Raw genomic sequence first — 14,327 nt, 5'->3', positions numbered from 1 at the left:
TTTATGTCGATTTATCGGTCATGTGAACTTCTCATATATCCTAGCCACACTTTTAAGCACCTGGCTCGGATGTCCTGATTTCAGATGCATAAAAGTGTGGCTCGGATGCATCTCTCGTGTGTACTAGACATATTAGTTATCCTTGTGTTGTGCATGATCAACAATGCTAATGATAGAATGAAATATTCTTAATTGTATTCACAACATCGACGCATCATTTATCTATCATCATGACATAATATTTTTTATTTCAATTGATCCCTGTGTTAAGAAAAATGAAAAAAAAAGGAATTGTGTTGATGCTTTCATGGATTTTTCCCAGATGCACTATATGAATCTATGATCAATACAGATCATAGTTACATCTCTAGTGCATTAGTTAAAACACCTAATGTTTTAGTGTACACAACATACAATGCCGCCCTAATATCCTCGCCTTTCTTCTGGTATATAAAGTAGGTCACTGCTCCGAGGCCATGGCAGGCGGCCCATCAAACCTCGGCAAGATCCGGTGCACTCGGCGGGCACAAGGCTCCGCGGCAGTGCTGGCAATCGGAACGGCAAACCCAGTGAACCACGTGTCTCAAGAAGAGTTCCCTGACTACTACTTCCGTGTCACCAAGAGCGAGCACCTCACTGACCATAAAGACACATTCAAGACAATATGTAAGCATGCAAACGTATATACTAGCTACGGTGAACGCATAGTCCACGAATGCAACCTTTGATCCCTGGGAAGTTTTTAAGACCTAACGATGCCATGCCTATGTATGATCTAACTTCTGACATGCTTTATTATATTGTCGGTGTTTCGGTCACTAAAATCTGACTAGGTGGTGCGATTGGCACGGAGAATCGTTTCTTTCAATACATGGAGGAACAGCTGAACTCTTACCCTGACTTCCTGCTTCAACGCACGTTGCCATCCCTTGAAGTTCGGCTTGATATTGTGGCTAGTGCTGCTCCACAACTTGCCGCATCAGCCGCCAAGAAGGCCATTGCAAAGTGGGGACGTCCGGCCACTGACATCACCCACCTTGTCGTCAGCACCAACTCGGACGCCAGCGCCCCAGGCATCGACGTACACTTGGTTTCACTTCTTGGCCTTCGCCTCAACATCTGCCGTACGATGCTCCAACTGAACGGCTGCTTCGCTGGTAGCTCTGCTTTGCGCTTGGCAAAAGACCTTGCTGAGAACAACCGCGGAGCACGGGTCCTTGTGGTTTGCGTGGAGCTCTCCATTGCTGGTTTCTGTGGCCCCGACGACCACTTAGACACCCTCATTATTCATGCGTTGTTCGGCGATGGGGCTGGAGCGGTCATTGTCAGTGCTGATACCATGCACCCTGTCGAGCAGCCGATGTTTGAGATGGTGTCTGCCTCACAGACCATCATACCGGGCACCCAGCATGTGCTTGACGTGAAGATGGGGAGCTATGGTGTTGGTGGCAAAGTTTCCACCGAACTGTACAAACTGGTGGTAGACAACATCGAGCCATGCCTTTCGGAGGCATTTGGTCCACTTGACATGGGTGCCTAGTGGAATGACCTCTTCTGGGCAGTTCACCCTGGAGCCCATGGGATATTGGATGGAATCGACAAGAAACTCCAGTTGGAGCCCACAAAGCTAGCGGCGAGCCGAAGTGTTCTACGAAACTTTGGTAACATGTTTAGCGCTACTATCATCTTCGTGCTGGATGAGCTACGACGGTGAATGGAGGAGGAAGGAGAGCGAGCAGAGTGGGGGGTCATGCTCGGATTCGGGCCAGGATTCACTATCGAGACGATGGTGCTGCACGCTACCAGCGCTCTAAACAAAAACTAGCAACTCATTAATTAAGTGTGCTTGCAACCTTCGTGCCTATTACAATCATTCCCGTTTTTGTACTCTTATAATTGTGCTTAATGTATCTCGTGATGTTTTATGGGATCACTGTACTCCAAAGTTAATCAAATAAAATGTCACTTCATGATGTTATTGCTACTCTTAAACTTAAACTTACCATTCAAGTTTCTACATATAAGTCATAGCTAGTTTGACGGTCAAAAATCATTCTTTGACCAAAAGTTAGTTCAATGGTATGTAGTTTATCATACACATAATTGTAATCATTAGATGTATTCAAAAACACTTTTATATGATTATGATTTAGTATGTCTACATATTGTATGAGAGATCGGAGATTTATGGTCCAAACATGAATTTGGACCAGGTTTCACTGTCAAGACGATGTTGTTGCACGCTAATCGCGCTCTGAGAAAAAACTAGCAACTCATTAATTAAGTGTGCTTGTCTGCACTAGCGGAGCTATTTGTATTGCTGCAGGGGCCATGCCCCCCCCCCCACCAGCCTATGGATTTGTTGTGAAGCAACTTTTTTTTGGTTGTACAAATTGAGAGAAATACAGTTTTTGGCCCCTCCAGAAAATTATAATTCACCATTGGCCCCCTCAACCATTACTCACTAGCTCCGCCACTGCTTGTCTGCCTTGTAACCTTCGTGTGACTACTACAATCATTCCCGTGTTTGTACTCTTAATTGTGCTAGCTTAATGTATCTCGTCATGTTTTATGGGATCACTGCAATCCAAATTAAGTTAAATAAAATGTCCCCACATGTACCTCGGTACTCTTAAACTTAAAGTTACCATTCTAGTTTCTACGTATAAGTCATAGCTACTTTGACTGTCCACATTCATTCTTTGACCAAAAGTTAGTTCAACGGTATAGAGTTTATGATACACAAAATAGTAACCATTAGATTTGTATACAAAAACACTTTTTTATGATTATGATTTAGTAAATATTGTCTAAATATTGTGTGAGCGATCAGAGATTTTATTGTTCAAACATGAATTTGGGCAACCAAAATAAGGAGTAAGATGGAGCCTACACTACTGGAATCTGGTTTTGTGCGGAGTTTGAAAACTATGGTGAGTTCATTCTATCGAGAACTCGGCAAAGTTTATGTCTGCTGAGTTTGATTCAAACTTGGATTCAGTAGTGATAAGCAACTCAGCAGACTTCATATTTTGCCTAGTTCCAACGAAAAATGGCTCTGCGAACAAAATGAACTCAGCAGAATCTCAATTTCTTCGAGTTTCCAACAAAAACAACTCGGCAAAGTCTAGCGGGTGGGCCCTGATGTCGAGCAGGTGACAGAGCCATGGGTGCGGTCTATATTTGCTGAGTTTCGGCTAACGGAGACCCGGTGAACATTTTCCATTTTTATTCTTTTCAATTGAAATTTCACGGATCACAGCTTTGCCAGTTACGGCTAATAGAGACTCGACAAACATTTTTTCTTTTTCAAATTTTTTTCAAATTGGAATTCCAGGAGTCACTGCTTTGCCGAGTGACGTCCACGAAAAACTGGGGAAACACTGACAGGTGGGCCAGTGAGTAACGTGCATTTAACCAGTTGACCGCGTGTCTCACTATGTCGAGTTCCAAAACTCGGCAAACGATGACCCTTCGACTTAAATGGGGAATGGGGAAGGGCTCGCACCAAACGAAAAGCCTCAGCGGCAATAGCCATCACCCTAGGTCACTCTCATCCGACGATGGACCGCCACCGCACCGCCTCCTCTACTTCTTCCAGGTGCGTCGCCACCTCTCCACCCGAAGCCATCGCCGCATCGATTCGGCAGCCAAGTCATTCGTTGCGCAGACGGCCACTACGGACGTCACTGCAGCAGCTACCCAGACGGATGCTGCAAACGTTCGCAACCACGGCCATGGGGCCTTCCTCTGTCAGAATCGTGCTCCCGGACCGTGCACACACATAGTGGTGGAGCTTACCCAAAAATTGGCGAGCCAAGCTATAAGGATTGCTACTAGCTGGTATTTTCTGACCCATGGGTTGGCCATGATAGGAGGAGGAACTTGAAAGCTGGGCATGCCATGGCCCATTCAACCTTGCCTAAGCTCCGCCAGTGCGCACACATACGACAGTCACAGACTATGCACATAGGCACGTAGGGGCGTACGCTGGCTGTTGTTCATTTTCTTCTTTTTTATATATTTTAAATACATGTACTTAAAAGAATAATGTATCTAAATTTTAACATTCAACACACATATTAACGTAGTATAAAGAATTTGTTCACGCAACTTTTCGTACCAACCAAAACAATGTTTGTGAAATTTACTTCGGTTTGCATGCATTTCAAAAAATGTTGATGATATTTATACAAAATATTTATATAATGTAAAAAAGTGATCGTGTATTTTTTTAATGTTTCATACAATTAAAATATGTCCATAAAAGTTCAGTGTTTTGGAAACATCTTCGTGACATTTTAAAAAAGTTTAAGCCATGTAAAAAATGGTTCACGCAAGTTAAAAGAAATGTTTTGTTCAATTCAAAAAATGCACATGACATTTAGGCAAATGTTCACATGTTCTAACAATATGTTTGAGACATTTTTAAAAATGTGAATATAAGGTAATTTTTTGCATAAATAAATGTTTCATACCATTCAAAAATTGTGTAACTTGTATTTGAAATGTTTTAACATTTGTTCGGAGAGAATGTTCAAACCTATAGTTGAAATTGTTCCATCATGTATTTAGAAAAAGTTCAACGTGCATCGGAAAAGGTTAAACATATATACGAAAAATTACAACATGTGTTGAAAAAGACGACATGAATTTTAAAAAACTAATAAAACCAATAAAAACACATAGAGAAAAAGACAAAAATCACACTGATGACTCTAAAACCGGTCCATAGAACCGTTCAAAACTGGGAGCTACAGTGTTGAGCCCGTCCGTTTAGTGGTGTGGCGGAGACGCGGTGGGGCTATCACATTAGGGGGTTGTTTGGATAGGTGGAATGTACAGAACCTATTCTCTATAAACCAGGAAACTAGCGTAACAGAATAAAACCACGTTTGGCTACTCTAACAAATCTGTGGATATGGAGAACTTGGTTTCCGTAAAGCTGAAATTATGCGTTTGTGGAAAAACGACTATTAGTCGTTTTTGTAAAAACTTGTTTTGCATATACTCCATCGCAACTAATTGTTGTCCACGCGCTCGTCCGCCCCCGTGTCGGTGTGCCGCTGCCTGGTACGAATGGTCATCCCGCTCGTCCTCCAGCAACGACATGGCCGCCGTTCCACGTGCTTGTCCTCCAGCCACAGCATTGTTGTTGCTGCGTTCATACCTAGCCCAGGACCCCGCTCGCCGGCGACTCCTAGAGCTCGTCCTCTGGCCACGACATGGTTGTCGTTGCGTTTACACCGGGGATCCAGCTCGTTGGATGCCAGAGTTACCAGTAGGGACGGTGCCCGTAGGACGTGACAACGCCATCAGCGATCTATGCCTCCTGGGACAACGGCCGGCCATGCCCCGACGGTGACGTACGCCACCCTCTGCGAGCTCCTGAAGCACAAGGGGACGTGTGCATGCTTATTCTGGTCTGGGACGACCTCACATCCATGGACTCTCTTGACATGCATGGGATACATGAGATGCACGACGTCGAGACAGTAGAGTACTTCGACGGCACAGCGTGCAGTGCATTCTCTATCCATGGAACCCAACGCCGGCGAGGGTGGTAGGAGCGGCAAGGTAGACGAACAGGGGAGGCGCCTCTAGGCTTCTGCACCCGGAGTCATCCAGGCCGGCCTGAGGGAAGGCCACCAATGGCGTCAAGCGAACAAGGACGAAGAATGGAGAAATAATCAAACGCCGGAGCTTGTGAATCGTCTCAAATAACCAATCTGGGGAAGTGAGAATGTGTGAGAGAAGAGGTCACGGGAGGAGCTCTTTTTATCAGCGAGAAGGTCATGGGGGGAGCCGGGAGCAAGCCAAACAAATTTTCCTACAAACGGGTTATTCATAAGCTGACTAGTAAAACCGATTTAGCTAAACATCAGCTAAAAACTGGTTTTATATAGTTGACTGTCTATTTGACATTTGACTGTTTTTTAATTCAGCAACATTCAAAAAACTAGACAAATCAACAGCCGACACTTGTACGACCACGAAAACAATCGACAACACAAAAAGGACGTCAAAACGGGTCAAGCAAAACATCTAACCCGGTACCCTGGATACATAACCACTCCAGAAAAATCAGGGAACAAACCCTCTTGATCTCAAGGACCACAGCTTGTGACCATCTTGCAAGGCACGAGAAGGGGCAACCCCCTCCCACAAATTAGTCGACAGATCTCACCTAACACCACAAACACGAAATCAGAAGGGGGGAGAAAAAGAAGAAGGGAGAACATGGAGACCACCATGTGCAATGGGGGAGAGGAAGATTTTGAACCTGATGAGCAGCAACAAAGAAGAACATCAGAGGGAAATTAGCATCATGATCCATAGGTCAACAACAATCCCAACTTCTCACTATCTTCTCTCTTCACCACTCACATGAACAAATCAGGAGCAATTTTCTTCGTCTGCAAAAAATAGATCAACATCAGTTGTAATTCTGGGAAATTACATAATTTTTGTGATCAATTACATACACATCATCAAGGAAAAAACATTGAAAACTTGTAGTTCCAATGGAAAATACAGTGCAATCGCAGTGGGAATTTCCAGTCAAAATACTTACAGTCAAAATAAACATGGAAATACAGCAACTACATGGAGACATTGTCAACAAAATACTTTCAGCCAAAACAAACATGGGAATACATCAATTAGGAATTTCCAGTGTGAATCACATGCTTTTTGTGTGATCATTTAAAGTGACATCAGCATGTAAAAAAACAGTGTAAGTTTCAGAAAAAACTTACAGTAATTACAGTGTAAAATCCCAATGCAAAATTAAGTGTAAATCCAGTGTAAAGCCCAAAATGTCAGTAAAATTATAGTGTAAGTAGTTGGTAATTTCCAGTGTAAAATACTACTGTAAGTAACTTGTAATTTCCAGTGTAAGTACATGTTTTACTTGTTTCCAGTGTAAATCTACTGTAAGTTACTTGTAATTTCCAGTGAAAAATACAATTTATACGCTGTAAATCTACAATAACTAACTTGTAATTTCCAGTGAAAATACAATTTATACACTGTAAATCTCCTATAAGTAACTTGTAATTTCCAGTGAAAAAGTAATAAGAAGTTCATTAATAAACTAAAGATACAAAGGGGAATCCCCAACAGAAAGAAACATCAGACAAGCAATCAAAAGATAAGAAGAGATGGGAAATAGAAACACAAGAAGAGAAAAGAGACTTACAACATTCCTTCTACTAACAGATGATAATTTCCTCTTGAGGTACTTGACTTTCTGTACAAAAAGAATACATAAACATCAAACCAACATATAAAAAGAATAAAATAATCAGAAAAATATAATTATGAAAAAATAAAATTAGATCAGAAAAAATACTTACATTATTCACATAGAAATTGTAAAGTGCTTTATCAAACTCTTCATCATCAGCAGAGAAATCCTGAAAAAGGAAAAATTCAGACAACGAGCACAACAATTAAAAAAATGAAAAAATAGAAAAAACACAAGGAAAATGAAAAGAAGACAAAGATAACTACCAAAGACATAGCATTGTCATCAGCAAAATCATTAGGCACAAAAGGATCTTTTGAAGAATCAGCACTCTCAACTGAAGAAACTAGCGGAACATCCTTGGGAGTTGGAACCGACTTTCTGTAGTCTGCCCATTGAGATAGTAGCTGAAAAACAAAAGAGAAAATGGGACTCGGTTATAAAGACACTGGAGGTGCAAACCTGTGTTAATTTACTGTAATACTATGAGAGAAATTTACACTGTAGAGAACAAACTACACAGTAATTATGAATAAAATTATACTATAAAAAGGGCATCAGGTTACCGTGTAACTATAAAAATACAAATTACAAAGTAATTACGGGTAAAATTACACTGTAAAAGGGCAACGGGTTACAGTGTAAAACACCATCGGATTACAATGTAAAGTACATAAATTATGGGTACAATTGCACTGTAAAAGGGCATAGGATTGCAGTGTAAAAACAGTGCAAACCTACACAGTAATTATGGGTACAAATTACACCAGAAATGGACATTCGAATTGTAGTGTAACTACAGTACAAACTACACAGTAATTATGGGTAAAATTACACTGTAAAAAAACATCAGGTTACAGTGTAACTACAGAGTAACTACCCGGTAATTAGGGGTAAATGTACACTGTAATAACGCATCAGACTACACTACAAACAGGGTCATCTATGCAGTAATTATAGAGAAATTTACACCACTAAATTAAAGTGAAAACTACACTACAAAATTTACAGTGTAAATACGCATCGGATTACAGTAAGAAATCAAGACAAACTACACAGGAAATAAACTGTAATCAAGTGAAAATTACACTCCAACCTGCACAGAAATATACATTGGATTACAAATAAGTGAAAATTACATGACAAAATACAATGTAAATATACATGGGATTGCAATGTAAAAAATACATGACAATATACACATGAGATAAGATGAACAAAACACTTTGGCACCTTCAGAAAAAAGGATAGGAATGTGACCAAAAGGATAGAATGTGACAAAATTAAGTGAAATTAAGCGTAACTACTGGACAAGTTATCCACTCAGAAATTAGGGGGGCCAGTTTCACAGTACTTACTACAAAAGGTGCAACTTAGTAGGGGCATAAGATAGCAGTGAAGCTCTACATTACAAGTTGCAGTGAAGATATGGGGCAACTAACAGGGAAAAATGCAGGAGAAGCTATCATATATTCTTGCACAAAATACAGTAAAATGGAGGGTAACTACAATGATTCTGGAACAAACTACACAGCAATTACATGAGTATTCGGGCTAAATTTACTAAGTAAACTACAGTGAAGTCCAACGACATACTACACAGTGATTCAGGTTTACAATACACTGTAAATCTGGGCATATACACTGAATATCCTAGGACATATCCACTGTAAATCTAAGCATATACACTGTAAATCTGTGCATACACTGTGATACATGATTGTAGTTTACTTAGTAGTTGGGCCTCCTAGGACAAATTACACAATGATTCCAGAGCATAATACACTGAAAATCTGCACATACATTGAATATCTTGCATATCTCAGAACATACACTGTAATCAGGATTACACTGGAATTAGGGGGGAAATTACACAGTACTGCTAGGACAAATTACAATGTAATTGAACGATAAATTACACTCAACATCTGCAAGGATACACAGTAATTAGGGGGTAACATCCACTGTAACTTTGAGCTACAGTAAATAGAAGCATCAAATTCAGAGAGATTGCTGGAACACATTCAGACACACCTCAACTACCAGGGGAAAATCATGAGCAGCCACCTACAACTACAAAAACTACATTGCATAATCAGGTAAAAAAACCACCCAGATCATCTAACGGCAAAGGATCTAGCAGAAAATACAGTCAAATCAACCGCTGCAACAACCAGTAAGCCTACATCCACATATACAAGCATACATCCACGTGAACAAGCAAGGGAGAAAACCCTAGAACCCGCATACCTCCACCATCTACAGCATAAAAATGGAGGGGGATCCATGAACAACAAACAAACAGATGAACTACGGATCCACTGACATGAAAACTCATCCTAGATATGGAACTACACGACCACAACACAAGCAGAAACATACGCGGGGGGGGGGGGCAAACCTCTGCAGCCGGGGAACGGAGAGAATAGGAAGGACAAATCAAAATCGAACGGCGGAAAGGCTCGTAATCGCCATGAACATAAGGAATCGCCTCTCTCCTCCGCCGCTCCCTAGCCTTATCGAAACAGAGTACCCAAATGAAAAGGGAAGACGACACCCAGTCCAATATTCAAATGGGACAAAAACCAAGTGGCGGGACGGGTGCGGTTTCGGGTCGAGACAAAGAAAAACCAACCCGAAAACAGAAAACCAACCCGAGCGAACACGGCGCTAGCGAGAAAAAAGAAAACCAGCGCGAATCTCCGCGCGACGATAGATGGACACAAATTTGAATGACGACGAATTAAAAAACACTCGACTGTAAAATATCAAATCCGTTCATATATATAAACATGGCTATACAGCGCCCGTTACAAGCGTCGGCGCAAACGGGCGCACACCCCGCCTCGTGCCCATCGATGCTACATTGGGCCAGCCCATTTAACTTTTTTTCTTCTTCTGTTAAATTCCAGAAAAAGGTGCGGGCAACAAGATTCGAACACAAGACCACCCGTTTCGGCGGCAAAGGCACTAACCAATAGGACTTCTTCACGCTTGTGACTAATCTCTTCGTTTTTCTTCTTATCCTGTCTTCAGTTCGGGGAAGCTCTGTCTTTGGAAGCTACCAGCTCGGTTTTTTTGTTTTTGTTTTTTTCTGGACAGCTTTTTGTGATGGTTTTTTAGTTCATTGTTCGTTCTCTTTTAATTTCTTTACATTTGTTTTTTCTTTTTCGAATGCATGAGCATTTTTTTCAAAAATCGATGATCTTTTGAAAGTTTTGTGAGGTTTTTTTTGTCAAATTTGAAGAACCTTTTGATTTTATGTGAAATTTTAAAAAATGAATGAACTTTTTTCAAATTGATAAACTTTTTTTCCAAAATCGATGAACCTTTTTCCATTTTTGATTAACTTTTTTCATGATTGGTGAACTTTTTTCGAATTCGTGAACCCTTTTTGAAAATCAGTGAACTCTTTTTCAAACTGATGAACTTTTTTTCAAAATCGATGAACCTTTTCCAACTTTATGAACTGTTTTTTCAAAATCGATGAACCTTTCATCCGTTTGGGATGGCAAAGGGTGGTAAAATGGACATGCGCATTTGGCTTTTGTTGGAGGAGCCCAATGCGGCGACCAACCCCAAAACGTCTACCCGCCGCCGTGCCCCGAACGACTGCACGCGCCCGCCCGCCGCCTTCTACAGCCACCCGCTCCCGCTCGCCACCTTGCCCCCGCCTAGAGCAGCCGCCCGCACCCGCACCCTACGACAGTAGCAGCCATGCGCGCCCACTCGCCGGCGCCTGCATGCCCGTGTGCTTGCCACCACGGTCGCCCTGCCCGGCTAACACCCACGCGCCCCCCTACCTCGTGGCTTTCTCGAAGCTTCCTTGATGTGCACTCCAAGTCTCCCGGGTTGCTTTCCTTCCAAAAATAAGTTCCGTGAAGTTTCAGGTCAATTGGACTCCATTTGATTTTCTTTTTCTGTGATACTCTAAAACAAGGTAAAAACAGAAACTGGCACTGGGCTCTGGGTTAATAGGTTAGTCCCAAAAATCATATAAAATAGCATATAAATGCATATAAAACATCCAAGGTTGATAATATAATAGCATGGAACAATCAAAAATTATAGATACGTTGCAGACGTATCAGCATCTCCAAGCTTAATTTCTGCTCGTCCTCGAGTAGGTAAATGATAAAAACAGAATTTTTGATGTGTAATGCTACCTAACATATTCATCATGTATTTCTCTTTATTGTAGTAAGAATATTCAGATCCATAAGATTCAAGACAAAAGTTTAATATTGACATAAAAATAATAATACTTCAAGCATACTAACAAAGCAATCATGTCTTCTCAAAATAACATGACCAAAGAAAGCTATCCCTACAAAATCATATAGTCTGGCTATGCTCTATCTATACCACACAAAATATTTAAATCATGCACAACCCCGATGACAAGCCAAACAATTGTTTCATACTTTTGATGTTCTCAAACTTTTTCCATCTTCACGCAATACATGAGCGTGAGCCATGGATATAGCACTATAGGTGGAATAGATGGGTGGTTGTGGAGAAGACAAAAAGGGAGAATATAGTCTCACATCAACTAGGCGTATCAACAAACTATTGAGATGCCCATTAATAGATATCAATGTGAGTGAGTAGGAATTGTCATGCAACGTATGCACTAGAGTTATAAGTGTATGAAAGCTCAAAAAGAAACTAAGTGGGTGTGCATCCAACTCGCTTGCTCACGAAGACCTAGGGCATTTTGAGGAAGCCCACCATTGGAATATACAAGCCAAGTTCTATAACGAAAGATTCCCACTAGTATATGAAAGTGACAACATATGAGACTCTCTATCATGAAGATCATGGTGCTACTTTGAAGCACAAGTGTGGTAAAAGGATACTAGCATTGCCCCTTCTCTCTTTTTCTCTCATTTATTTATTTATTTATTTATTTATTTTCTATTTGGGCCTTTCTCTTTTTTTTATGGTCTCTTTTTTCCTGTTTTTATTTGGGCTTCTTTGGCCTCTTTTATTTATTTATTTTTGTCCGGAGTCTCATCCCGACTTATGGGGGAATCATAGTCTCCATCATCCTTTCCTCACTGGAACAATGCTCTAATAATGATGACCATCACACTTTTATTTACATACAACTCAAGAATTACAACTCGATACTTAGAACAAGATATGACTCTATATGAATGCCTCCGGCGGTGTACCGGGATGTGCAATGACTCATGAGTGACATGTTTGAAAGAATTATGAATGGTGGTTTTGCCACAAATACAATGTCAACTACATGATCATGCAAAGCAATATGACAATGATGAATGTGTCATGATAAACGGAATGGTGGAAATTTGCATGGCAATATATCTCGGAATGGCTATGGAAATGCCATAATAGGTAGGTATGGTGGCTGTTTTGAGGAAGGTATATGGTGGGTTTATGATACCGGCGAAAAGGTGCGCGGTATTAGAGAGGCTAGCAATGGTGGAAGGGTGAGAGTGCGTATAATCCATGGACTCAATATTAGTCATAAAGAACTCACATACTTATTGCAAAAATCTATTAGTTATCGAAACAAAGTACTACGCGCATGCTCCTAGGGGGGTAGATTGGTAGGAAAAGACCATCGCTCGTCCCCGACCGCCACTCATAAGGAAGACAATCAATAAATAAATCATGCTCCGACTTCATCACATAACGGTTCACCATACGTGCATGCTCCGGGAATCACAAACTTCAACACAAGTATTTCTCAAATTCACAACTACTCAGCTAGCATGACTCTAATATTACCATCCTCATATCTCAAAACAATCATCAAGTATCAAACTTCTCATGGTATTCAATGCACTCTATATGAAAGTTTTTATTATATCCCTCTTGGATGCCCACCATATTAGGACTAGTTTCATAACCAAAGTAAACTACCATGCTGTTCTAAAGACTCTCAAAATAATATAAGTGAAGCACGAGAGTTCATCTAATTCTTCAAAATAAAACCACCACCGCGCTCTAAAAATATATAAGTGAAGCACTAGAGAAAATAACAAACTACTCCAAAAGATATAAGTGAAGCTCAATGAGTAGTCGAATAATTATGCAACTATGTGAAGACTCTCTAACATTTAAGAATTTCAGATCTTGGTATTTTATTCAAACAGCAAGCAAAGCAAAATAAAATTATATTTTAAGAATAGCAAACATCATGTGAAGAAGCAAAAACTTAGGATCAACTGAAACTAACCGATAGTTGCTGAAGAAAAAAGGTGGGATGCCAACTGGGGCATCCCCAAGCTTAGACGCTAGAGACTTCTTAAAATATTATCTTGGGATGCCTTTGGCATCCCCAAGCTTGAGCTTTTGTGTCTCCTTAATTCCTCTCATATCACGGTCTCCCTAAATCTCAAAAGCTTCATCCACACAAAACTCAACAAGGACTCGTGAGATAAGTTAGTATAAACCAATGCAAAAACCTTATCATACTCTACTGTAGCAAATCACTAAAATTATTATTCAACATTGCATACTAAATTCCTCTGCATATTTAATAGTCCTATCCTCAAATAGAATCATTAAAGAAGCAAACATATGCAAACAATGCAAACATAACAGCAATCTGCCTAAACAGGACAGTCTGTGAAGAATGCAGCCAGATCCATACTTTCCTAACTCCAAAAATTATTAAAGAAAATTCCCACTGTAGTAAATTTATAAGAGCTTAATATGCAAAAGTTTTCAACATTTGATCACATTCTGACTTTTCTAGGGAATTATTGCAACAGCGGCAAACTTTCTGTTTTCAAACAGCAACATGAAGACTTGTAAAATAGGCATAGTAAAGGCTATCAATGCCACTTTTATTGAAATAAAAGATGCAAAACATTGTTATAAATAAGACCAAGCAAATCCTAACAAAATAAATTGACGCTCCAAGCAAAACACATATCATGTGGTGAATAAAAATATAGCTCCAAGTAAAGTTACCGATGTTTGAAGATGAAAGAGGGGATGCCTTCCAGGGCATCCCCAAGCTTAGGCTCTTGCCACTCCTTATTCCATAGTCCATCGAATCCTTACCCAAAACATGAAAACTTCACAACACAAAACTTAA

General features: G+C 40.4%; 1 protein-coding gene across 1 annotated transcript; it reads left to right on the top strand.

The window, feature by feature from the left end:
• Positions 1–476: 476 nt before the first annotated feature.
• On the top strand, positions 477–1,973 carry LOC125534739 (bisdemethoxycurcumin synthase-like). The gene is made up of 2 exons (XM_048697864.1): positions 477–666; positions 834–1,973. The coding sequence occupies exons 1-2, from the start codon at positions 477–479 to the stop codon at positions 1,538–1,540; spliced, it is 897 nt and encodes a 298-aa protein (XP_048553821.1). The 3' UTR covers positions 1,541–1,973.
• The last annotated feature ends 12,354 nt before the right edge of the window (positions 1,974–14,327 follow it).

Source organism: Triticum urartu, chromosome 2 (assembly GCF_003073215.2).
Source record: "Triticum urartu cultivar G1812 chromosome 2, Tu2.1, whole genome shotgun sequence".
Classification (NCBI taxonomy): Eukaryota; Viridiplantae; Streptophyta; class Magnoliopsida; order Poales; family Poaceae; genus Triticum; species Triticum urartu.
This window is presented reverse-complemented; position numbering and strand designations above follow the sequence as displayed.

Bases quoted from the DNA above. Each gene is read 5' to 3' on its own strand.
- LOC125534739 (XM_048697864.1), top strand. From the start codon at position 477: ATGGCAGGCGGCCCATCAAACCTCGGCAAGATCCGGTGCACTCGGCGG. The intron at 667-833 runs GTAAGCATGCAA...AAATCTGACTAG, and splicing joins AGACACATTCAAGACAATAT to GTGGTGCGATTGGCACGGAG.